General features: G+C 41.1%; 1 protein-coding gene across 1 annotated transcript in view; it reads left to right on the top strand.

Annotated features, from left to right (window-relative positions):
- The window catches only part of tank (TRAF family member-associated NFKB activator), a 31114-nt gene extending 14385 nt beyond the window's left edge, over positions 1-16729 (top strand). Inside the window, exon 5 of the mRNA XM_087989097.1 lies at positions 15069-16729. Within this exon, the coding sequence (XP_087845223.1) occupies positions 15069-15254 (186 nt within the window). The 3' untranslated portion in view covers positions 15255-16729. The remainder of the gene's footprint in view (positions 1-15068) is intronic.
- Positions 16730-27771: the final 11042 nt, after the last annotated feature.

Genomic DNA, 27771 nt, shown 5'->3' on the forward strand with positions numbered 1-27771 from the left:
TTCATAGCTCCTTGAAAGTGGAGTTGCAGGTAGATAGGATAGTGAAGAAGGCGTTTGGTATGCTTTCCTTTATTGATCAGAGTATTGAGTACAGGAGTTGGGAGGTCATGTTGCGGCTGTACAGGACATTGGTTAGGCCACTGTTGGAATATTGCGTGCAATTCTGGTCTCCTTCCTATTGGAAAGATGTTGTGAAACTTGAAAGGGTTCAGAAAAGATTTCCAAGGATATTGCCAAGGTTGGAGGATTTGAGCTATAGGGAGAGGCTGAACAGGCTGGGGTTGTTTTCCCTTGAGCATCTGAGGCTGAGGGGTGACCTTTTCGAGATTTACAAAATTATGAGGGGCATAGATAGGGTAAATAAGCAAAGTCATTTCCCTGGGGTGGAGGAGTCCAGAACTAGAGGGCATAGGTTTAGGGTGAGAGGGGAAAGTTATAAAAGAGACCCAAGGGTCAACTTTTTCACACAGAGTGGTACGTGTATGGAATGAGCTGCCAGAGGATGTGGTGGAGGCTGGTACAATTGCAGCATTTAAAAGGTATTTGGATGGGTATATGAATAGGAAGGGTTTGGAGGGATATGGGCCAGGTGCTGGCAGGTGGGACTCGATTGGGTTGGGATATCTGGTCGGCATGGACGGGTTCGACCAAAGGGTCTGTTTCCATGGTGCACATCTCTATGACTCTGTGACTGTATATCCCAAGAACACTCTTGTGCTACATTCGTATTGCGTCACTCTTTTTGTCTTCCATCATGCTAAAAGCCCAGGCGTAAAGCCACTGCCATAATGCCAGGACTCAAAGACCCTCCCCCCGATAGCCTTGAATGGCCATATCCCATCACCTGATGCAACTATTTGCACCGATCTTACCCAGCTTCCTATCAATGCTGATTCAGACCAACTCACCTTTCCACAATGCTTCAGTTTTCTTCTATATCTCTGGAACATGAAAAGCATTCCCTATTAACCCTAAAAATCCAGAATTTTCTAACAGTAAAATTAAGATTAATTGAAATTAAAATGCAGAAATATACAAAATTCCAACTAATATTTTTCCTTAAAATTTACTGTTTCCCCGCAACTCCAATTGGAGGTGTAGCCTGCAGCCCCCTTTATGTCCCATGGCATATCACTGTCCAAAACAAAAGGCAGGTGAAGAGAAATAGAAAACAGACCAGGAATCAAAATTCCAACATCCTAGCGATTCTTCATTTTCTTTCCTAAATATTTTGTGTTTTCTTACTTCAAATTCATGTTCAAATTACACTGCCACACTTATGGAAAGAAGATGCTTAATTGGCAACTCATGATCTCCAAAACCTCTGATTGAACAGAACAAAATAAATAACTGCAGTTGGCACCTTAAACTCAAGCTATTAATTTCTGAATTTACAAAGTTGATTTTTATTTCCTTGCCTCCCTGTTTCTCAGTATTAATTGGGCATATCAGGAAGAAAATTGCAGCCAAAAAAAGTTGCCAATGTATTGCTGAAGGCCATTTCAAATTTCAGATGGGCCTCAATTTTGGTTTCAGGTGGGAGTCTTAGCTGCCAAAGTGTAACTAACTAATATTAAAATAAAGGCTTTACTGCACTGTTAAGACCTTGACAATTGTGTTAGTCAACACATTGGAATTTAGAAGAATGAGAGGTGATCTCATTGAAACATAGAGGATTCTTAAGGGACTTGACAGGATAAATCCTTGAGGTAAAAACAATGACTGCAGATGCTGGAAACCAGATTCTGGATCAGTGGTGCTGGAAGAGCACAGCAATTCAGGCAGCATCCGAGGACAGGCAAAATCGACGTTTCGGGCAAAAGCCCTTCATCAGGACTTGCCACACAGAACTGTGGAGGTAGAGTTCTTGTGTACATTTAAGACTGACGTAGATTATTGATCAGAAAGGAAATCAAGGGTTATGGGGAAAAGGCAAGATATGAGGAATACCAAATCAATCATTAACCTATTGACTGGAGTAGCAGGTTCGATGGGTCTACTCCTGCTCTTATTTCTTATGGTCTTATTTGGGTGCTGCTCCCTCAAGTTGCTCGCAAAACACAGGTATTCTGCTTGGGAGACAGCCATAGGGTCATACAGCACAGAAACAGACTCTTTGGTCCAACTCATCTCTACCAACCAGATATCCAAATCTGACCTAGTCTCATTTGCCAGCATTTGGCCCATATCCCTCTAAACCCTTCTTACTCATATACCCATTCAGATGCCCCTTAAATGTTTTGTAATTGTCCCAGACTTCACCAGTTCCTCTGGCAGCTTGTCCCATGCATGCACCATCGTTTGTGTGAAAAAGTTACCCTTCAGGTCCTTTTTAAATCTTTTTCTCTCTCATCTTAACTCTATGCCCATTAGTTTTGGATTCCTCCACCCCAGGAAAAAGACTTTGGCAATTCACCCAATCCATGCCCCTCAATTTTATAAACCTCTGTAAGGTAACCCCTCCATCTCTGACACTCAAGGAGAAACTAGCCCCAGCCTATTCAGCCACTCCCTATAACTCAACTCCTAAACCCAGCAAGATCCTTGTAAATCTTTTCTGCACTATCTCAAGTTTAACAACATTCTTCCTGTAGAAGGGCGACTAGAATCATACGCAGTGTTCCAAAAGTGGCCCACCAATGTCCTGTACAGCTGCAACATGACCTCCCAAGCCATTTGTGACTACTTATAGGATCGTATGCTGCATTCAGGCAAGACTGGAAGCAGGTTTGCATGGACTTTTCCTTAATTACTTGGGACATTTATGCCTTAAATTTGTTTTCTTTACTGTTAAAGAGCTGCTTCCCCGCCGTACCCAATTTTGCATACCCAACTGCAACATTGTCATTGTACTGGCTATGCTTAGTAAGATCCACTACAGTTTCAAAAACACTGATTTCCTACTGCCCAAAAACTGCAGAACTAAAGCTAACAGCTTGCTTTCCAAAATTAATTATTCAGGAAAATCTATTGAGCCTCCTGATACCACCTTCAGGTGGCTGGAGCGTGCATAATACTTGCCTACTCGATCTCGCCAGAAATCAAAATCACTTTGCCCATTGCTTAGTTAATGGCAGGTAGACTTTAAGGATAATAATTTTTTTGTTGCATCATCTTTACAAAACAGTACATTTCTGACCCCATAGAAAAAGCTATGAAGGCATTACTTGAATCAAACTGCAGCTTAATCAGTGTCGTCAAAAGCCAATTAAATTTGAATTCACTGCACCTCTCTGAGCATGACATCAATTACATTTTGTATTCTTAAAAACAACAGCTTTATGTTAGCCGCTGCATTATATAATGGCCCTTTGTTTATTCAAGTGTATAATTTGGCTTCTCATGAGCAGTCCAATGACATTTACTCAGATACAGAAACTGATCTCCCATGGTGTTGTGGTGATGCAGCAATGTTTTGCTGTATATTTTGCAAGGTCCTTAATTAAAAGCAACAAAATAGTGGGAATAGGAAAAATTTATAGAAAAGGATAGAAAGGTGGTATTTGACAGCATTTCATGGAGACTTTTGTGGTTAAGAGGACTTGAGTGTGTTTGCACTTTAGAAGAACAGGTCTGAGATACTGATATTGGCACTGTGAAAGTGGGCATCCTAAGCTTTGTACAGTTGATGTCTTGGAATTGAATGGTTTAGAGGAAGATTTAGATTGCGGAGGCATTTGGAGGGGTTTTGTGCTTTTTTAAACTGGAAAAACAAATGTTTGTTTTGTGGCTTGTAATCTTGGGTTTGTGAGTATGGAGGTGGAGTGGCATTCAGGGATTTAGTAGAACTGAATTTGAAACACCAGGCTTTTGCAGAACAGGATTCCTAATATGATTGAGAGTAAGGTGAGTGATATTGTGATAGCTGAAAGAAAAGTTCATCTTGAACTAAGCAAAAATACAGTTCTGAGAGCAGTATTTGAAGAGGCCTGATAACTATATTTCGCAGCTTTGTAGAGAACATAGAACATTACAGCACAGTACAGGCCCTTCGGCCCTCGATGTTACGCAGCCCTGTCATACTACTCTGAAGCCCATCCCACCTACACTATTCCATGTACGTCCATATGCCTGTCCAATGACGACTTAAATGCACTTAAACTTGGCGAATCTACTACAGTTGCAGGCAAAGCATTCCACACCCTTATTACTCTGAGTAAAGAAACTACCTCTGACATCTGTCTTATACCTATCTCCCCTCACTTTAAATTTGTGTCTCCTCGTGTTTGCCGTCCCCATACTTGGAAAAAGGCTCTCCCTTCCACTCTATCGAACTCTCAAATTATCTTGTATTTCTCTATTAAGTCACCTCTCAACCTCCTTCTCTCTAACGAGAACAGCCTCAAGGCCCTCAGCCTTTCCTCGTAAGACATTCCTTCCATACCAGGCAATATCCTAGTAAATCTCCTCTACACCCTTTTCAAAGCTTTCACATCCTTCTTATAATGCGGTGACCAGAACTGTACACAGTACTCCAAGTGTGGCCGTACCAGAGTTTTGTACAGCTGCAGCATAACCTCCTGGTTCCGGAACTCAATCCCTCTATTAATAAAGGCCAAAACACTGTATGCCTTCTTAACAACCTTGTCAATCTGGGTGGCAACTTTCAGGGATCTGTGTACATGGACACCGAGATCTCTCTGCTCATCTGCACTCCCAAGAATCTTACCATTAGCCCAGTACTTTGCATTCTGATTACTCCGTCCAAAGTGTATCACCTCACACTTGTCCACATTAAACTCCATTTTCCACCTCTCAGTCCAGCTCTGCATCCTATATATGTCTCTCTGCAACCTACTACATCCTTCGTCACTATCCACAACTCCACCGACCTTCGTGTCGTCCGTAAATTTACTAACTCACCCTTCTAAGCCCTCATCCAGGTCATTTATAAAAATGACGAACAACAGTGGACCCAACACCGACCCTTGCGGTACGCCGCTAGTAACTGGACACCAAGATGAACATGTTCCGTCAACTGCAACTCCCTGTTTTCTTTCAGCAAGCCAATTACTGATCCAAACTGCTATGTCTCCCACAATCCCATTCCTCCGCATTTTGTATAATAGCCTACTGTGGGGAAACTTATCGAACGCCTTGCTGAAATCCATATACACCACATCAACCAGTTTACTCTCATCTACCTGTTTGGTCACTTTGTCAAAAAACTCAATAAGGTTCATTAGACACGACCTATCTTTCACAAAACCATGCTGACTGTCCCTGATCAGATTATTCTTTTCTAGATGGTTATAAATCCTATCACTTATAACCTTTTCCAACACTTTACCAACAACTGAAGTGAGACTCACTGGTGTGTAATTACCAGGGTTGTCTCTACTAACCTTTTTGAACAAGGGAACCACATTTGCTATCCTCCAGTCCTCAGGTACTATTCCTGTAGACAATGATGATTTGAAGATCAATGCCAAAGGCTCGGCAATTTCTTCCCTTGCTTCCCAGAGGACCCTAGGATAGATCCCATCTGGCCCAGGGGACTTGTCTATTTTCACACTCTGCAGTATTTCTAATACCTCTTCCTTGTGAACCTCAATCTCTTCTAGTCTAGATACAAGTATCTCTGTATCTTCCTCGCCAACATTTTCATTTTCTATAGTAAACACTGTCGAAAAATATTTATTTGGTGCTTCCCCTATCTCCTCTGACTCCACTCACAACTTCCCACTATTACCCTTGATTGGTCTTAATCTTACTCTCGTCATTCTTTTATTCCTTAAATACTTATAGAAAGCCTTAGGGTTTACCCTGATCCTATCTGCCAACATCTTCTCATGTCACCTCCTGGCTCTTCTGAGCTCTTTCTTTAGGTCTTTCCTGGCTACCTTGTAACCCTCAAGGACCCTAACTGAGCCTTCACATCTCATCCTAACATAAGCCTTCTTCTTCCTCTTGACCAGAGATTCCACTTCCTTCGTAAACCACGTCTCCCGTGCTCTACAGCTGGCCCTAATTTAACACTCGTCATTCTTTTATTCCTGACATACCTATGAAAAGCCTTAGGGTTAACCCTGATCCTATCTGCCAACAGCTTCTCATTTCTCCTCCTGGCTCTTCTGAGTTCTCTTTTTTAGATCTTTCCTGACTTCCTTGTTACCCTCAAGGGCCCTAACTGAGTTTTTACATTTTGTCCTAACATAAGCCTTCTTCTTCTTGACCAGGGATTCCACTTCCTTCGTAAACCATGGCTCACGCGTTCTATATCTTCCTCCCTGCCTGACAGGTACATATTTATCTAGGACACACAGGACCTTTTCCTTGAATAAGCTCCACATTTTTAATGTGCTCATCCCCTGCAGTTTCCTTTCTCATTCTAAATCTTTCTAAATCTTTCCTAATTGCATCGTAATTTCCCTTCCCCCAGCTGTAACTCTTGCTCGGTGGAGTACACCTAACCCTTTCCATCACTAAAGTAAACCTGACAGAATTGCGATCGCTGAGTCCAAAGTGCTCACCTACTTCCAAATCTAACACCTGGCCAGGCTTGTTATTCAGTACTAAATCTAAAGTGGCTTCGCCCCTCGTAGGCCTGTTTACATACTGTATCAGGAAGCCCTTCTGCACACACTGGACAAAAACTGACCCATCTATAGTACTCATACTGTAGTGATCCCAGTCAATATTTCGATAGTTGAAGTCCCCCATGACAACTACCCTCCCTCTCTCACTCCTATCGAGAATCATATTTTGCTATCCTTTCCTCTACATCTCTGGGACTATTCGGAGGCCTATAGAAAACTCCCAGCATGGTGACTTCTCCTTTCCTGTTTCTAACCTCAGCCATATTACCTCAGTTAACGAGTCCCCAAACATCCTTTCTACAACTGTAATATTGTCTCTGATCAACAATGCCACACCTCCCCCTCTTTTATCATCTTCTCTGTTCTTACTGAAGTATCTGAATCCTGGAACCTGCAACAGCCATTCCTGTCCCTGCTCTATCCATGTCTCCGTAATGGCCACAACATCAAAGTCCCAGGTACCAACCCACGCTGCCAGTTCACCCACTTTATTTCGGATGCTCCTTGCGTTGAAGTACACACACTTCAAACCAGGTTCTCGCTTGCCAGTGTCAGATACTTGATTTTGGAACTCCCTACTCTCATCCTCTTCTGTACCTGTCCTACAATTTTGGTTCCCATCCCCTGCTGTATTAGTTTAAATCCACCTTAATAGCTTTAGTGAATTTCCCACCCAGGATACTGGTACCCCTCTGGTTTAGATGAAGACCATCCTGCTTGTAGAGGTCCCACCTACCCCAGAAAGAGCTCCAATTATCCAAAAACCCGAAACCCTCCCTCCTGCACCATCCCTGTAGCCACGTGTTCAACTCCTTTCTCTCCCTATTCCTCACCTCACTAGCACGTGGCATGGGCAGCAAACCAGAGAAAAAAACTCTGTTTGTCCTAGCTCTAAGCTTCCATCCTCGCTCCCTGAATTTCTGCCTCAAGTCCCCATCTCTCTTCCGACCTGTGTCGTTGGTGCCAATGTGGATCACGACTTGGGGCTGCTTCGCCCTCCCCCTTAAGGATCCCAAAAAACACGATCAGAGACATCACAGACCCTGGCACCCGGGAGGCAACACACCAACCGTGAGTTTCTCTCGTCCCCACAGAACCTCCTATCTGTCCCCCTAACTATCGAGTCCCCAATAACTATTGCTCTGCTCCTCTTCCCCCTTCCCTTCTGAGCAGCAGGTGCCCCACTGCTTTCTCCTGGTAAGTCATCCCCCCAACAGTATCCAAAACAATATACCTATTGTTGAGGGGAATGGCCACAGGGGATCCCTGCACTGCCTGCCGGTTCCCTTTCTGTCCCCTAACTGTCACCCATCTGACTTTTTCTTTTATCTGGGAAGTGACTACCTCTCTGTAAGTCCTGTCAATAACCCCCTCTGCCTCCCGAATGATCCGAAATTCATCCAACTCCAGCTCCAGTTCCCTAATGCGGTTTTCGAGGAACTGGTGTTGGGTGCACTTCCCACAGTTGTAGTCAGCAGGGACACTAGTGGTGACCCTTACCTCCCACATTCTGCAGGAGGAACATTCCACTGCCCTAAACTCCATTCCCACTATTCTAACTCCCGAAGTGACTACTAAAAAACAAAGGATTAGGAAATAAACTTGTTACCTTACCTTGTCAATCTGGCTCCCACAACTTTTTTTTTATGTTAGAGGAGGAGGAGGATGTGTGGGAGGCAGTACCCGAATAGTGTCTCGGGTAACGCAACCACGCAAATATAAACTGTTCTACTTACCCTTCCCAGAAGTCCTATGCTCTCTCCTCCCTCACTGGCCTGAAGGTAAGAAGTTTAAATATACTTACCGGTCTTCCCGACAATCACCTTGCACCAACGTTGCCTCCTCCCGGCTCCCGGCTCCCGCTGCTCCGAAGTATTGGTATGTGCTGGAAAACTGAAAAGTAGCCTGTGTAATTTTCTTTAAAACAGAGACTGAGTTAACCTGGTAGTTGCAGGATAGTTTGTTTAATGTATATGGTAGGAAACCTATTAAAATCTTAATTTAAAGATGAAATTACCAGTTATCTAGATAAATAACAAAGTTATAGGCAGTTAACGCTGATTTCAGAAGGGACCAACATCACATCTCATTGTAAAGTGAGAATAACTCACATCCTGATAAGTCAGTGTCTATCGTCTACAAGGCACAGGTCAGGAGTGTGTTGGAATACTTTCTAATTGCCTGGGATAAGTGCAACTTCAACCCTCAAGAAGCTTGATGTCACCCAGGAGCAAAGCAGCTTGCTTGACTATACATTCATCTCGTGCCTTCAAGGTTTATTTCCTCCACCACCATTAAGCAGTTCCAGCAGAGTATACCATCTTCAAGATCCATTGAAGTGTCTCACCATGGCTCCTTCGAAAATCACAATCTCTACCACCTAGAAGAACAAGAGCAGCAGATATGTATGATCACCAGCATTTGCAAGGTTCTCTCCAAGCCAAACACCATCCTGACTTGGAACTACATCACTTTTGCTTCAGTGTCACTTGGTCAAAATCCTGGAACACCCTCCCTAACTGCACTGTCTGTGTACCTGCACTACATGGAGATCAGTGAATCAAGAAGGCAGTTTACCACCAGCTTGAGGACAGTTACAGTTGGCTAATAAATTCTGGCCCACCCAGTGAATAAAGCAAAAAGAATATGTGGATGTAATAGGCATGGTCATTGGAAGAAGCGTAGAATATGTTGCCAGCTTGGATTTTAGAATGGTCATTGGCAAGATAGTTCAGTGGAGATTGTTGGGGAAGCTTATGAGAAACTAAACTCAAAGCTGATTCAAAAACTGGTTTGGAGAGAGAAACTGCAGAACAGGGGTTAAGGACTATTCACCGGAGTCGTTGGAAAAAGGTAGTATTATTCTGGCTTCAGTTCAGGGGCTCCTTGTGTTCGCCATGTGTATCAATAGAATGCTTAGAGTAGGGAAGAATCCCATTTAGCCTGTCATGCCTGTGCCTGTTATCTGCAAGAGCCATGCATCTTGTGCCACTAATCTGCCTTTTTCCCCCCACAGCCCTGCACGTTTTTCCTCTTCAGGAATTATCCTGTTTGCATTTTAAAATAATGGTTCAATCTTCCACCACACTCTCAGACAGTGCATTCCAGATTCTAACAATTCACTTTGTATATAGTCCTCGAAGGAATGACCTTGAGAGTTGCAGCTAGAGCCAAAATGCAAATAACAGTCCATTCTTTCAAAGACCAACGTACTTTCCAATGGGTTTATTAATATTGCACAATATTAAGAAGGGAAAAAAATGGTCAAAAAGTAGCAAGTGGAAATAATTGTCAGTCAGGATGAGGCAATGGATATTGATCATGGGCAGCACTGCAGCCTCACAGCGCCAGGGTCCCAGGTTCAATTCCAGCCTTGGGTGACTGTTTGTGTGGACTGCTGCACATTCTCTCCGTGTCTGCGTGGCTTTCCTCTGGGTGCTGTGGTTTCCTCCAACAATCCAAAGATGTGCAGGTCAGGTGGATTGGTCATGCGAAATAGTCCACAGTGTTAGGTGCATTTAGGCAAAGGGAGATGGGTCTGGGTGGGTTACTTTTCGAAGGGTTGGTGTGGACTTGTTGGGCCGAAGGGTCTGTTTCCACACTGTAGGGAATCTAATGATTTTTATAAAACAAAATATTAATTGTACTCTGAAGTATGATTGATTGGTCCTGTGCAGCATAGGGGGATTTGAGGGACCAGATTTAAAGAACATTGAAGGCAGAATTATAATGAAGATTGAAAATGATGAAAATGCTCAGATTGATGAGCATTCATCAGAACTTGGGCTGTTTCACTGTCCATAGATTCTGCCTAACCAACTGAGTATTTGCAACCTTTTTTTAAATTTAGATTCAGTTTCTACAGTATTTTGCTTTTGTAGTTAATTCAAGCTTTTCTCATGAAGTCACGATGCTTGTTTACACAGATGATGTTAGTGGTTTAGTTCAGGATCTAATGTGCACTTTTCATTGTCTTGAATAAGAAGGTGGACTAATGGGTTCAGACTCTTGCTGCTGTCTAGCCCTTTTATATCTCTAATGAGATGAGATATAAATGTTTCTCTCCCAGTTTTCCATTTATAATAATATTCTGATCATCTTCCATGGTGAGCTTGGATGTTGTTTGTAAGGGATGTAGAACACTGACTTTCTTCATTTCTCTTCAGAGTCTTAGTGTGCAGTGACCTTAGGTATAAGAGGGTAGTAATAGTTCTCCTTCGTTGTTGAAGGTTATTGGGCCTGCCAAATATTAATTTCCTCTGCCTTTGTAAGATCCAGGGGGAGTAAAAGCGTATGGTTTCTCAAAAAATGAAGCAGTTGTTGCTCATGTGCAGCAACACTTCATAACACCCTAGGTTTGGATTGATAAGTAGCAGGAAGCAGCTATGCTACACCAATTCTGATCGATGACCATCTCTAACAAGGGATTGTAACTCCATCCCTCACCACTGTAACTTTGAATGGTTTTACTTTAGCTGAAAACCTCGATCTCAACGTCACCTTGGAGGATTGGTGAGCACAAAGGTGTAACTTCCTGAGTTCAACATTGACCAGAAACTCAATTGGATTAGCCACACAAATACTCTGGCTACTAGCACAAATCAGAGGGTGGGTAATCTGTGCAAGTGGCTCACTTCCTAACTGCCTAGTCTTCAGTACCACTCTGACAGAAAGAATCATGAGGGGCATAGATAAGGTGAATGACCAGGGTCTTTTCCCTACATGGGAGAGTTCAAAACAAAAGGGGCATATTTTTAAGATGAGAGGACAAAGAATTAAAAAGGGCATGAGAGGCAAAGTTTTTACACAGATTTGTGTATGGAATAAACTAAACAGGGAAATTGGTGGATGCAGGTACAGTTACAGCGTTTAAAAGATATTTAGATAAGTTAATGAATAGGAAAGGTTTGGAGAGATGTGGGCTGACCTGGTTGGTGTGGAATAGATGGATTGAAGGATCTGTTTCCATGCTGTATGACTCTAAGTCAAGAGAGTGTGATGAAATACACTCCACTTGCTTGAGTGGGTACAACTGCAAGAATACTCAAACATGATACCATCTGGGACATACGGTCTTCATGATTTCATATTCTTCATTGTCTGCACGTCCACTCCCTCAACAATGGTTGCTGTGTATGCTGTTGGCAAGATACATTGCAATAACTTGCCAAAACTGCTTCAATAGGACCTCCCAAACTTGCGATCTCTACCACTCGGGAAACTGAATTTGCAGCAGGGAACCAAAGATATTGGCTTCTGGCCCCTAAATTTTTAATTGGAGGCATTTCTGCTCTGCCAATACCGGACTGGGATTTTTGTGTTGTGAGATTGACAGATCACAGTTGCAAACAATATTCTTGTTTCTGTCCATCAGTTCAACTTTTACACATCTACTTTAAACACATCTGGAACTGAGTTGCAGGACTTTGGGCATTAACTGCACTGTTCCCAATTTGCCAAAAGCATATTGAATGTAATCTATTGTTCCAACAAACTGTGTTGCAAATTTAAAACGTGGAGGATTGGTGAGCACAGCAGTGTAATTTAGGATGTTCAAGACTATTATTCCCTTTAGAGTGAATTCCAGGCCATAATGTTTCATAATAAATATGCATGTAATAACAAACAGAACTTTTAAAGAAAGTCTTGCATTTTCATTGAGATAAAAATGTGTTGTCCATAGGGTTTCTCAAATGCTCTAGCCCAAAGTCTGTTGTTTGCTATATAGACAGTACAGTATATTAATTCTTTTGCATCATGTTTATCACCGATGCTGTTGTAAGAGATTTAGCAAAAACAAATTACACTATTTCCTCTATTACTTAGAAGCCCTGTGGAGCTGTGAAACACACACACTCTATCACATTACTTGTTACTAATGCCTTTTTCTATTATCTCATTGGATTGTTCTTTTACTAGTTATCTGAGTATCTATTTTCAGTAGATGGCACCCTGCTTTGTACAGTGCAAAACTGTACAGAAGCAAATGAAGCAGCTGGTATGTAATTACATGTTATGAAGAAACATGTTATTTAAAAATATAAAACATGAATTGCTGCTAAGTTGCATAGAAAGGGGAGTATAAGGATCACTGATAAAAGTTACATTTTCAACAATTTCAGGCATCAATAAAAATATGCGGTTTTTCATAACATTGTGATTTGTTCAGGCATCTTTGGTTTCACAACAATTAATAAAATTACAAGAAGTAGGTATACTTACTCATCAGTGTCGAGAGTGTGATGCTGAAAAAACACAGCAGGTCAGGCAGCATCCGAGGAGCAGGAGAATCGATGTTTTGGGCATAAGCCTTCATCAGGATTCCTAATGAAGGGCTATGTCCAAAACATCGATTCTCCTGCTCCTCGGATGCCACCTGACCTGCTGTGCTTTTCCAGCTCCCCACTCTCAACTCTGATCTCCAGCTTCTGCAGTCCTCACTTTCTCCTAGTATTTAACCACCATCAAATTTAGCTTTCTGTATTTTGTGCTTTGAGTTTGCTAATGTATCATCTGAGCTATCTGTTTCAAAGTTCTCTACCCATTGTTGTGCATTAAGGAAAACAGAAAACCCATTTTTAGCAAAATGCTTATGTTGTTTAGATATAAAAGAAGGTTGTCATATTACAGTAAGCTGTTAGACGTTATCAGGTAGGTGAACTGGAACTGTCGGCAAAAGTGCAACAGTCAGGCTATTTTTTGACTTATTCACGTCCTTCAAAATTTTAAATAATTACATTAAAGATTACTAAAGATGTACACATTTCCTTATGCCAATTCTTTTGGCCTGATAATGTTTAATATTTTAGTTCCACTGAGTTGATATAACTTACAAAAGAATTGACAAAGGTATTTATTTAACTTGCCGATTATCTTGTCTTTTTCCTGAAAACACTAAACACCTACAGGAACACAGTTCTTAGGAATCCTCCAGCGCCTCACCAAATGGCCATTGTTTGCAAGTTAGTTTTAAAGCAAGTGTTAGAATATTGTTCGATTACAAGAGCCAATGCATTGACATATATGAATTTCCTGCAGAAGTCACTGGATAACAGGGTTTCGTGGTCAATCATGCCATTCCTAGACTTATTCATTTGAGCCGTTGTATTGGAGCTTAAATATAGATGTAGATTTTGCTTTTTCAGGGTAGATAACAAAGCCACAATGGAAAAACTATTTGATGTTATACTTGCTGCAAGACTGTCTTTAAACCAGGCCATGTGTAATTTTGGAGTGTTATACTGACTTTAATTGAATGTGATTACAGACAATATTGCATTGCCCACCTGTACCTCTTAAGTAGATGTATGGAGTGCTGCTTTTTGGCATTTTACTTGAGAGAGTTTATAACTTCCAATCAGTTCTTCTTGGTTGGTTTCAAAAGAAAAGGACCAGTATACCCAGAATTAGTTTAAGATATAATAGGGAAGTTTTTTTAAAAATGTCATTATGATGAGAAATTATGAAACCGCCACTGGTATAAAATGAAACAAAGCGCTGGCATTTCCTCCAGTAGCAGCCTGCACTGGCAGCTTTATACTGTTTTGGCACTGTGTGCACAAAATGTTGGTCTAGCACCAATGCCAAAGATAAGGTACAAAGACAGCTTAAGTCAGTGAACATTTATTAGTTTGCGATACAAAAAACTCTTATAAATTGCACCCTCCTGGGAGCAGTTGCAATCTGCGTTTTATATTCTGTCAAGTACAGTATTTAGCAAATACATATGTTTCAGTAGCTTTAGATAAATGTTCTGTCTGCACCTAAGCAGACTTAATGTGCAATTTACACCAACTGCTAGTTACATACATCAAGCAAAATGTTTATTAACAACAGGAAGTGGTGCTATTACACTTAAAATTAGGATATTAATATGCATTGATGCTGACCCAGCTATGCAGTTAGAATTCATGCACTCTGCTAAGTAACAGGATCGAAGAGTAGTTCAGATCAATATACCTAATTTATTACATGATTAGGACATTTTTTCTTTATTGTTCCCAGCAATGTGTAATATAAAGGAAATTGTATGCATACTAACTATGTTAAAATTTGTACAATCTATAGCTTTCTTAAATACTGAAATTATTACAAAATATGAAAATGTAGGCATGTACATGAAATGTATAAAATTTTCTCCAAAAATCTCTGGACTTTATGAAAAGTGAGAAAGTGCTTTACTGTCAAATAGAGTACTCTGTGCTTATTGAGCATTGTTTAACACAGATTAATGAGGGAATAACTTTAATCAATTTGAGAAGCTATCTTTTGGATGTACTATGTGCATTTATTGTTGTTGAGTCATTGTTTTAGAAAAACAATGCTGCAAAATGGGTATTTTGAGCTGATTTCCTGTACAGTACTGAGGTAGATAAAAGGTTGATCAGAATAGATTTTTTTCTAGACTGCCATAAGGGCTGATTATTCTGCTAAAGCTGTTGCATTATAATCTGACTTTTATAGACATATGGTGTGTTTTTCATTTACACAGCACGTTCACTAATGAAAAATGTCTACTCTCTCCTGCAGCCTGTGTGGTATCCATACCACAATAAAGAGGGTGAATTACTGCATCAAGCATCCAAAGACTCTGACCCGGACCTAAACTCCAAAACCTGTGAATTCTGTCAGGAAGTCTTCCCAGCAGGCACCAAAGCTAAGGAAGACTTCCTCAGGCATCTTAATTCACACTTTATTGCTAAAAATGGATTTTAATGCTTGTACATTTCCACAGTGAGATGAATCATAAAATTCCCTACAGTGTAGAAGCAGGTCATTCGGTCTGTCAAGTCCAACCCTCCGCAGACTGTCCCATCCTCCACAGAGTATCCCATCCAGACCCACCCCAGCCCTGTAACTCTGCATTTTCCCTGACTTGTCTGCACATCCCTGGACACTATGGGCAGTTTAGCATGGCCAAGCCATCTAACCTGCACATCTTTGGACTGTGGGAGGAAACCGGAGCAGCGAGAGGAAACCCACACAGATACTGAGTGAATGTGCAAACTCCACACAGACAGTCACCTGAGACTGGAAACGATCCTGGGACCCTGGCATTGTGAGGAAGTAGTGCTAACCACTGAGCCTCTATGCCACCCCTGAAGGAGCCTGCCATATGAACCTAACATGATTTGACGATAGCAGTTGTTTGTGTGAAATTGTAATTATCAAAAGGATGTTTGTAAAGGCTAAAACAATAACATTTTTTGTTAAATATGTTCAGTTGTTTACAAAGCATATCGAGTTAATAATTGTTTTCAGCATATGTACTAATGAAAGTTAATTTGAAGCCAATAATCCTATTGTAAGAGGGCCATTGTGTAAACTGGAATTTTATATTTTCTAATTGCAGTATTAAAAATGAACAGATCAGTGGAATTCTAGTATTTAAAAGCAAATGGATTGGATAGAATCATTGTTATAAACACTGCAATTGTCATACACTTATTCTGAAGAATTGTGTAAGGTTGCATCTTTCTTTGTTTTTACATGTGCTACAGTTTCAGGTAACTTTTTATATTTTTTCACCTCGTATCAACACCAAAACATATCATTATTCCAGTTGAAGGTTTGGAGCACCAAGTAATGCTAACGTGTTTTTTTGTGCTTCAAATTTCCCAACAAATAAGAATTAATCTTTTTAGTATTTCCAAATGCCTATAATATTTTAAGATAATAATATGATTTGTTTAAAATGTGACTAATTTTCCTCCAAAAAAAAATTCAGAATGAGGTGCAAAAATATGTAATCTAACCCACATTGGTCTCTTAATTTTTTATATTGTGCAATTTTTACTGTTCATTGGCTTTTTTGTGGACTTAAATTTGGATTCTTCATTAGCAATCAGTTTTAATTCCTTGACTACTATGAAAATGTTGTCAGCTTAATATCCTGTCTACGTTCATTGGACATCATATAGGCTATCTCCATGTAGGTTATCTCAGTTGTCAATCTGGTTGCAGACAAATGTGTTCTATTCTTCTTGTGTATAATTACTTTTATGTGTTGCAAAGTCATCTTTTAACAATAAGAAGTCAAGAAAGTGATGCAGGTAAAATATTTTAACCATCATGGAATGTAAAATTAAGAATTTTGCAATTGAGTGCAAATCTTTTTCTTTTACTTAACTTAGATATCTTTACATGGGCTTCTGCAAAATAAAGCAATATCCAAAATGGTTTTCTACCTATACATATTTGGAGTGTTTAAATTACAAATAATAATCTTTTTATTCCTATTTGCCCCATTGAAAATGTTTGTAAGCTTGGACTGACATGAGAAATGAGTTTTTTTTAATATTATGGTTGAACTGTGGATGGCTATAGAGTTAAAAAGTATCAGCTGAGAGAAAAGAAAAACTTCATATTTCTTCTAAATTGGTTAAAAATGAAGTACAAACAACTGGAATTTTTGTGATAGTATTTTTTTCACTCCATTTGCAGCTTGGACATTCTGATGTATGTAAGTCCTTCCTAATTGCCCCAAAGCCTGTTCATTATCTGCAAGACATAAGGCATAAGTCAGAAGTGTAAGGGAATATTCTCCATTTGTCTGAATGAATACAGCTCCAACAGTGTTCAGGAAGTTTCCATCACCATCCAGGAGAGATCAGTCTGCTTGATTGACACCCCAGATACCACCCTCAAAATTCACTCCCTGAATTACCAATACACAGTGACAGCAGTGTTGCAACTCACCAAGACTGCTTCAACAGCATCTTGCAAGCCTGTGGCCTCTACCACTGAGACAGGCAAAGGTAGCAGATGTGTAGTAACGCCTAGTAACACTTGCAAGTATTCCACTATGACATGTGCCGTCATAGTTGGAACTACAGGTAGAATGTTCATTTCTGAGGTTAAGAGTGGAGGTAGGCCTACAAAATGAGAGGAATTTCTGTTTAAGGGTGGGATGAGTGTTTTTCTTGTCTTTTTTAGCTCATTCTACAAGGATGTGCAAGTAAGATGCCAGACTGGAGTGGAACGTGGGCAGCCTCTGGCTGCTATATCTAAAACACAACCCGACAACACTCCAGTCCAACATGCAGGAGTCAACTTTTGCTCAACACCCATACCTACCATTTCACCATGTCACAGAGCCAGTAAAAAGCAGCACCATGGTTCAGTGACACCTCCCTAGCCGTACTGTAGGTGCAAGTTCATGAACTACAGGTGATGCTCTTTCCAAGAGATGCCATGAGGATGCATTCCGAGAGGTACCAAAGCAATCTGGAGGGAGGTGGCTGCAGTAGTTAGTGCCTGTTATACTCAGGGATGGGGTTGGGTACGGTGCAATAAGAGAGTGAATGATCTCTTGTGCAGGGTATGTGGCACTATGTGAGTTAGTCTACTACAGCACAGGAATATTGCACTCAAGATTGGCTGCAAGTCATCTCCCTCACATATCTCATGTGCAATCGATGTCTGTCACTTCATTGCAATGATGTATGTTTACACTACTTGTATTGCATTGCTACTGCTTCTCTCCCATCTGCCAAGGGTCTCACTTAAGACAGAAAAGGAGCTACAGCACTCAACAGCTCACACACCACCAGATCCCTAACCTTTCATCAAAGCACAGATACCTATACATCATGTAGCTTCTCACCAAAAGCTTTCATGGTATAAGGGCACCACAAGAGCTGGCTTCAGGATGAGCATCTCACATCAACTTTGAATGTACATGCATTATATAAAGCTTTATTGATTGCCCATCATCTTCAGCTTTGAGAAGTCACATCTCTGTTTCCAAAAAAGCAGGCAAACTGCTTATGTACCAATACTATTGTCTCTTGATGGCTCTACCCTTCTGCAAAAGCAAAAGATGCACAACCAGGAAGGAATGTACATGCATGTGGCAATGCAGTTGGAAGGGCTGATAGTGATGGCAGCAGCATCATCTGGGTGCTCACAATATTTCAGGAGCAGCCTACTGAGAAAGCAGGAGATCAAGAGGAGCACTCATATGTGGGAGGAAGTATTGGATATCTGCAGACATCTAGTGAAAAATCCTCTGTGCTAACTGCCAGTTGCATGTCAAGCACCAAGGTCTTAATTAAGCCTTGGGTGAGGGTGGTGCTTCATTGACCCTAACAAATCTTTATATTTTTCACTGCATCCTCTGGATGCCACTTGCAATCTCTGGCCAAATGAAAAAGACCAGGGTCAAAAAGTGTATCACTGGTAAAGCACAACAGGTCAGACCGCTTCCGAGGAGCAGGAGAGGTGACGTTTCAGGCATAAGCCCTTCATCAGGAATGGCATTCGTGATGATGGGCTCCTGCCTAAAACGTCACTTCTCCTGCTCCTTGGATGCTGCCTGATCTGTGCTTTTCCAGCAACACACCTTTTGACTTTGACCTCCAGCATCTACAGTCCTCACTTTCTCTTGAAAAAGACCAGGCCCTGGTCGAACTCTGAGTCCCACAGAGCGCATCTTTGATGAGGAACAGCAAGGAACCTTGGAGGAGGCACTGTCGAAGCATTCCACTCTTCTCCCCCCCCCCCCCCCCCACTATCCAATGCAGATGTATTCACCTTGGTGGATCATGTATCCAGAACAGGCACAGATACACGTACAGGTGAGCATATAGCACTAGCATGGGCCTGCAGCCAGAAGTCAAAGAAACAACTAAAATATGACATAGTAGGGTCAGGCCACTAGACTCAGCATCAAATGAGTTTATACTGAAATAGAGGTAAGTCGCAGAATATTTGACAGAGGTGCCAGAGATCATGTGAAAACTCCAGGGAGAGGCAGAGGACTCTCCCTAATGTTGTGGCTCTGGCATGCAAGCATGTGGTTGGCCTCCATGGACCAGTAGTTTTTGTCATAGAGAGCCAGGTCCAGCAGAATACCCACCAGTGTCTGCCAGATATGCACTCAACCCTTAACTCCATCGCTGAAGCTAGGAGGTGTTCATTCAAAGGCTCAGCAAAAGGAGTCTGAGGCATCTCACTGCAGGTACTCCATCCCCTCAAAAGATGAGGAAGGTCCCCTGTACACCGACAGGAAGGAGGAATAACAGACATATACCCAACAATTATCCTTTTGGGATACTCCAGAGTTGCCCTGCTGCCGGAACTCCCTTCTGCCAGGGACCCAAATGCCTTCTTCAACTCAGACTGTTGCTAATTTTAAGTAATGAATGCACATGTTCCAATAGGTATACAATCCTTTCTGATGCAAAAGTACAATAGAAAAAGGGGTGAAAATGTGTTGCTGGAAAAGCACAGCAGGTCAGGCAGCAGCCAAGGAGCAGGAGAATCGATGTTTCGGGCATAAGCCTGAAGAAGGAGCAGTTTAGAATTCAATAACAAAAGACCAAGAGATTGATGAAGAGAGGAAACTAGAACATGAGAGTAAACATGCAAGGAACACAAATGCAGAATGTAAGAGTTTCTATCAGTACATATAAAGAAAAAGTTTAGTGAACACAAATATAGGTTCTCTGTTCTGAAATGGGAGAATTGATAATAGAGAAGAAGCAAATGGCAGAGCATTTAAGCCACAAATTTAGTTCTGTCTTCACAGGAGACACACCCAGAAATGCCAGGGAAAACAAGGGTCTGTTGGGAATGAGGAATTGGAGGAAAATAGATTTTTTTTTAAAAAGTGGTGCTTGAGAAATTAATGGCGACCTGAAGCCAATAGTCTTTTCTAAGAAATGTGATTATAGAATGCTTAGAAAATATCAATGAGATTAGCCAAAGTCAACATGGATATATGAAAGGGAGATCATTTTTTGACAAACCCATTGAACCATTCTGAGGACCCAGTTAGTGGAATAGATGAGGGTGAATATGGTGCATTTTAATTTTCAGAAAACTTGATCCATTCCCACATAAGTGTTTAGTGAGAAAGATAAATGCACATGGGACTGGGGCAATAAACTAGCATGGCTTGAGAAGTTTTTAGTAGAAAGGAAGCAGTAGGGATACATGTGTCTTTTTTTGGATTAGAAGGCAGTGACTAGTGTGGTGAGTTAGCTATTCACAATCTGTATGAATGATTTGGATAAGAGAATCAAATGTAATACATCCAAGTTTTTTGGTAACACAAAATTTGGAGGAGTTGTGAGCATTAAGGAAAGAAGCTTCAAGGTGATTAATAAGTTATGTGAGTGTACAAGTGTGTGATAAATGCAGCACATTGTGGATGTGTGAAGTTATCCACTTGAGTCACAGAATGGCACAATATTAGTTAAATTCTGATGGATTGTGAAATGTTCATGTACAAAATGATCCTGGGTATGCTTGTACACCACTATAGAAAGCAGCCACGCACATATAACAAGCAGTTGGGAAGGCAAATGATATAGAGTCATAGAGATGTACAACATGGAAACAGACCCTTCGGTCCAACCTGTCCACACCGACCAGATATCCCAACCCAACCTAGTCCCGCCTGCCAGGACCCGGCCCAAATCCCTCCAAACCCTTCCTATTCATATACCCATCCAAATGCCTCTTAAATGATGCAATTGTACCAGCCCCCATCACATCCTCTGGCAGCTCATTCCACACACGTACCACCCTCTGCCTGAAAAAGTTGCCCCTTAGGTCTCTTTTATATCTTTCCCCTCTCACCCTAAACCTATGCCCTCGAGTTCTGGACTCCCCGACCCCAGGGAAAAGACTTTGTCTATTTATCCTATTCATGCCCCTCATAATTTTGTAAACTTCTATAAGGTCACCCCTCAGCCTCCGACCCTCCAGGGAAAACAGCCCCAGCCTGTTCAGCCTCTCCCTACAGCTCAAATCCTCCAACCCTGGCAACATCCTTGTAAATCTTTTCTGAACCCTTTCAAGTTTCACAACATCTTTCCGATAGGAAGGAGACCAGAATTGCATGCAATATTCCAACAGTGGCCTAACCAATGTCCTGTACAGTCGCAACATGACCTCCCAACTCCTGTACTCAATACTCTGACCAATAAAAGAAAGTATACCAAACGCCTTCTTCACTATCCTATCTACCTGTGACTCCACTTTCAAGGAGCTATGAACCTGCACTCCAAGGTCTCTTTGTTCAGCAACACTCCCTAGGACCTGACCATTAAGTGTATAAGTCCTGCTAAGATTTGCTTTCCCAAAATGCAGCACCTCGCATTTATCGGAATTAAACTCCATCTGCCACTTCTCAGCCCATTGGCCCATCTGGTCCAGATCCTGTTGTAATCTGAGGTAACCCTCTTTTCTGTCCACTACACCTCCAATTTTGGTGTCATCTGCAAAGTTACTAACTGTACCTCTTATGCTCGCATCCAAATCATTTATGTAAATGACAAAAAGTAGAGGACCCAGCACTGATCCTTGTGGCACTCCAATGGTCACATGCCTCCAGTCTGAAAAACAACCCTCCACCATCACCCTCTGTCTTCTACCTTTGAGCCAGTTCTGTATCCAAATGGCTAGTTCTCCCTGTTTTCCACGAGATCTAACCTTGCTAATCAGTCTCCCATGGGGAACTTTGTCGAACGCCTTACTGAAGTCCATATACTGCTCACATCTATTGCTCTGCCCTCATCAATCTTCTTTGTTATTTCTTCAAAAAACTCAATCAAGATTGTGAGACATGAGTTCCCACGCACCAAGCCATGTTGACTATCCCTAATCAGTCCTTGCCTTTCCAAATACATGTACATCCTGTCCCTCAGAATTCCCTCCAGCAACTTGCCCACCACTGAGGTCAGGCTCACCGGTCTATAGTTCCCTGGCTTGTCTTTACCGCCCTTCTTAAACAGTGGCACCATGGTTGCCAACCTCCAGTTTTCCGGCACCTCACCTGTGACTATCGATGATACAAATTTCTCAGCAAGAGGCCCAGCAATTACTTCTCTAGCTTTCCACAGAGTTCTCAGGTATTGGCTTTCATTGTAAGAGGCTTTGAGTACAGTAGCAAGGATGTCTTGCTGTAGCTGGATAATCCTCACATGGATTACTGTGTGCTATTTTAGTTATCTAAGAAAATATAAATTTACCACAGAGGACGTATACCTTAGCTTTTGCATTTGAACCAACATTTTCCTAGCTACCATCAGTTCTGAAGAAGGGTCACACAACTCGAAACATTAACACTGATTTCACTCCACAGATGCTGCCAGACCTGCTGAGCTTTTCTAGCAACTTCTGTTTTTGTTTCTGACCTACAGCATCTGCTGTATTCTTGATTTCTTTTATTTAGTAGTGGGTAATGTATGCTTGGTAGACAGAGATGTCTTTCTTGAACAAATTTAAAACAATACAATTATATGCCTCAAAATTAAGTTGCTACTTAATAAAAGAGGTTGATCAAAATTCTTCTTGAAATTAAAATGTTTATTCAGTCTGGGGAAAAAAGCAGTTTAAGCAGTTTAATACCTTAAATGAAAATATGTTTTAAAAATGCTTTCCATACTATACAATTCAGCTCATTGCTGAGCCATTATCTCAGTAACCTGGACCAAAAGGTTATATGTTCAAGACCTGCTCTGTTAAACTAGCTAATGCTATCTGGTATGTGAGGGTGTCAAATTTGGCTTCAATGCTCGAACATTAAGGAGGGCATGTTATTAAGTTTCTGCTTGTAATGCTGTCCTGTAACCTTCTCTGAATGTATGTACATTTGGACATAACAAGTCACATCAACTAGAATGTCCTGGTTGACTATATTACTAGCATTCTCTGTGGAAGTTGACACATGAATAATACCTATTTAGGTAAAATAATAGTTAATAAATAGTGAATGTGGAACTAAAGCTATTGGGAGTTGATAATCTGTGGAGGAAGGATCAAAATTAGTGAAGGAAGCTATCTTCTAATTTCACCGTTTACCTATTGGTATTAATATATTTTTGCCTTTGAAGAAAATCTTTTACCTCAATCTATACGCATTTAATCCATCATCCACTCTTCAGTAATACATAAGTATAGTTGAAAATATTTTGCAACTAAAATTTTTTATATAATAAATTGTAACACATCAAAACCAAACAGGCCTGGGCATTTGCAAGGAAAGCAAAATAAATAAACTAATGAGAATCTGCTAAGGACAAATGGCAAGAATGAGCCAGACACAAACTGTCAACAAAATAGTTTATCTAAATATAGTTGAGTTGTAATTTTCATTTTTTAAAATAGATGTGTGCATCTCTCCCCTACTTCCAAATCCCTTGACATATCCTTGCAGTAAGATATTTTCTAATACATTATGGTCAAGACTAAAATAGACTTTTCAACACGTTAAAATGGATTTACAAAATGGATTAAAAAGAATTGACAAAATAGCAGATGTATTAATCATAATATTCAGTTTGAAACTTTCAGACTGGAAAATTGCTAGCCCCCAGTGGCCATCCTTTCACCTACATGTAGCAAATCAAGTCAGCTGGGGATGGAGCTCCAATTGGAGTGCTTATGTAACTGAATAAAGTGACCAATTCAAGAAATCATGTTTCTCACAAGTCTCACACCTGAATTGGTTATCATATGCTATTGTGGGTTGTTGTTTTTGATGTCGGTGCCTGTTGCCAACTTGCAATAGCCACTGATTATAGTAGTGCTACACAGTAGTCACAGTAATGTTGCATTTTACTTTGTTATAGTGTCATAGAGATCCACAACATAGAAAAAGGCCCTTTGGTCCATTGAATCTGCGCCAGTCAAGAACAATCACCTAGAGTCGTAGAGATGTACAATGTAGAAACAGGCCCTTCGGTCCAACTTGCCCACGCTGACCAGATATCCTAAACTAATCTAGTCCCATTTGCCAGCACTTGGCCCATATCCCTCTAAACCCTTCCTATTCATATACCCATCCAGATGTTTTTAAATGTTGTAATTGTATCCGCCTCCACCACTTCCTCTGGCAGCTCATTCCATACACGCACCATCTTGTGTGAAGAAGTTCCCTCTTAGGTCCCTTTTATATCTTTCCCCTCTCACCCTAAACCTATGCCCTCTAGTTCTGGATTCCTCCACTGCAAGGGAAAGACCTTGTCGATTTACCCTATCCATGCCCCTTTTTATAAACAACTACAAGGTCACCCCTCAGCCTCCAATGCTCCAGGGAAAACAGCCCCAACCTATTCAGCCTCTCCCTGTAACACAAAACCTCCTACCCTGACAACATCCTTGTAAATCTTTTCTGAACCCATTCAAATTTCACAAAATCATTCCAATAGGAAGGAGACCAGAATTGCACACAATATTCCAAAAGTAGTCTAATCAATGTCCCGTATAGTCGCAACATGACCTCCCAACTTCTATACCTGATGCTCTGTCCAATAAAGGAAAGCATATCAAATGCCTTCTTCACTATCCTCGCTACCTGCAACTCCACTTTCAAGCAACTAATCACCATTCTAATCCCATTTTCCAGCACTTGGCACATAGCCTTGTGTGCCTTGGAATGGCATATGCACATCTAAATGCTTTTTTAATATAATGAGGATTTTTACCTCCACCACACTTACAGGCAGTGAGTTCCCGATTCCCATCACCCACTTGACAGAGAGTTTCTCCTGGTTGTAAGAATCAATGTTTAGGACCTTCATGTCATCCTAATAAACATCTTTGAAGCAAAGCTTTGGGTGACATACTGGTCATCCAACTCAGGCTGGCACTGGGTACTTCACCAAACAGAAACTCCTTAGATTTGTAACTATCTTACTTTCTGTGAACATGCCCAAGCCAGCAATGGCAATTGTGCCTTCAAAAGGACTGTATTTGTGATTATGTCCTTATATGAGATACAAAGAATGTCCTGCAAAAAGCAAGAATCAAAGTTGTTGAGCTTCTGCAATATGTGTTGACAAAGCAGAAAATATAAAGCATGGATTGGGCAGCAGCAAGAGCCCTATAACCTCTGCATATTAGCCTTTGAGGATTTAGAGATGATTCAGATTCTTAATTCCATACCAAAACTGTATTTTGATTTGATTTGATTGATTTATTATAATCACATGTACCAAGATACAGTGAAAAGTATTGTTTTGTGTGCTAACCAGACAAATCATACCTTACATAAATACATCTAGGTAATAGAACAGAATGAGAATACAGTGTTGTAGCTACAGAGAAGGCACAGAGAAATATCAAGTCTAATACATGAAAGGTCTGTTCAAAAATCTGAAATCAGTAGAGAAGAAGGTGTTCTTGGACCTCTTGGTACGTGTTTTCAAACTTTTGAATCTTCTGCCTGATGGAAGAGGGTGCAAGAGAATATAACCAGAATGAGAGAGGTCTTTGATTATGTTGGCTGTTTTCACAATGCAGTGGGGAGTGTAGACAGAGTCAATAGAAGGAAGGCTGGTTTTCGTGATTGACTGGGCTGCATTCTCAACTCTCTGCAATTTCTTGCAGTCTTGGGAAGAGTAGTTTGCCATACTAAACTATGATGCATTGGATAGGATGTTTTCTAATGTATCAATAAAAATTGATGGACATACTGATTCTCTTGAGCCTTCTGAAGAAATAGGGGCTTGGTGTGCTTTCTTGATTATGGTGTTAACATGGATGGACCAGGACACATTGTTAGTATTCCTAGGAACTTGAAGCTCTCAACCATCTCCCCCTCAGCACCATTGATACAGAGAGGGACATATTCACCACACCACTTCCTGAAGTAGTTTTGCTGGCCTTGAGGGAGAGAATGTTATCTTTACACCATGTTACTAAGCTCTCTATGTCTTTCCTGTACTTTGTCTCAGCTTTGTTTGAGATCTGACCCATAAAGGTGGTGCCATCAGCAAATTTGGAAATGGAGTTAGAGCAGAATTTGGCCACACAGTAATGAGCGTATAAGGATATAATAAGGGGTTGAATACACAGACTTGTGGGGCACCTGTGTTGAAGATTTTCCTGGAGGAGGTGTTGTCACTTATCTTCATCGATTGCGGTCTGCACATCAGGAAGTCAATGAACGAGTTGCAGATAAGGGAGCAGAGACCTAGGTCTCAGAGTTTGGAGATGATTAGTTTGGAATTATGGTGTTGAAGGCAGAGCTAAAGTCAATAAATAGGAGTCTGATGTAGGCATCATCCCCAGATGGACCGGGAATGAGTGTAATGCCAGGGAAATGGCATCTGCAGTGGACCTATTCTCTTGGTAGGCGAATTGAGGTGGATCAAAGCAATCTGGGAGAGTTGAGTTTATGTGTGTCATTAGTAACTTCTCCAAGCACTTTATAATGATGGATGTTCGAGGCACCGAGCAATAGTCATTTAGGCATGTTGCCTGATTTGTCTTTAGCTTTTGAATGATAGTGGTCTTCTTGAAACAAGTGGGAATCTCACATCAGAATATTGGCAAACAAAGAAAGAAAAGGGAGATTGTTTTGGCTTGGAAGTCGGAATATCAGGTCTGTGTTTCTTGGTATGAAAATGACCTGTATTCCACACAAATGTAAACAGGGCAGTAAACAAGGGATACACAAGGATCTTAAGTGACACTATCTTCTCTCCAATAACCTTACACTCACTTGATCTCTGCAAGTACAACCACCTCCCACCAAGACTTATACTCTATCACAATCACTATTGCCTCCAACATCTTCCCATGCACTGCCTTCCATCCAACTCCTGAAAGTGCTAACCTTGCATGCCCTTTGTGCAGATTACTCACTCACTTGTGACAGTTCCCCACCGCACCAAAAGCCATTCCCCCACTTTCATATCCCCTTATACCTCTCTGTCTCTCATTCTAAAAGGAAAATGGCCCAAAATAGGGCATATAGAGTCAAGATGCGCGATGTCCTGCCTAGCATTCATTTCCTCCCACTTATAAGGAGAGGATCCTGACTCTGACTGCTCTGAGTGACAGACTGATGTGTCCAGTTCTGAAAAAAGAGCCATACAGTGCTTGAAATATTAACTTTGTTTCTCTGTCCACAATTGTTGGCAGAGATGCTGAGTTTCTGTTGTATTTACTGTTTTCATAGACTTATTTTCAGCAGCAGTATTTTTGTTTTATCCAAACCCCTTGACTGGTATGTGAGACTGCCCTATACTTCGTGTGGTAAGAACCCCTGACCAATGGCTATCTACCCTGGCTTGACAAAGAACTGCTACTAAACATGGCAAACTTTCTGGCTTTATGCCTGTGCTAAATGGCACGGCAATATAAAAGCATAGTGTTGCTGATATCTCTGGCTAAGGGACAATGTGCAACACAAGCAAGACAATGTAAGGTAGGGATGCCTTGAGCATCCAAATAAGGTCAGCCCGAATAGAGCAAATGAATAGCCTAGAGATAC

This window comes from Chiloscyllium plagiosum, unplaced genomic scaffold, assembly GCF_037043375.1.
Source record: "Chiloscyllium plagiosum isolate Xiang-an unplaced genomic scaffold, Cpla_swu_hap1 HiC_scaffold_7, whole genome shotgun sequence".
Classification (NCBI taxonomy): domain Eukaryota; kingdom Metazoa; phylum Chordata; class Chondrichthyes; order Orectolobiformes; family Hemiscylliidae; genus Chiloscyllium; species Chiloscyllium plagiosum.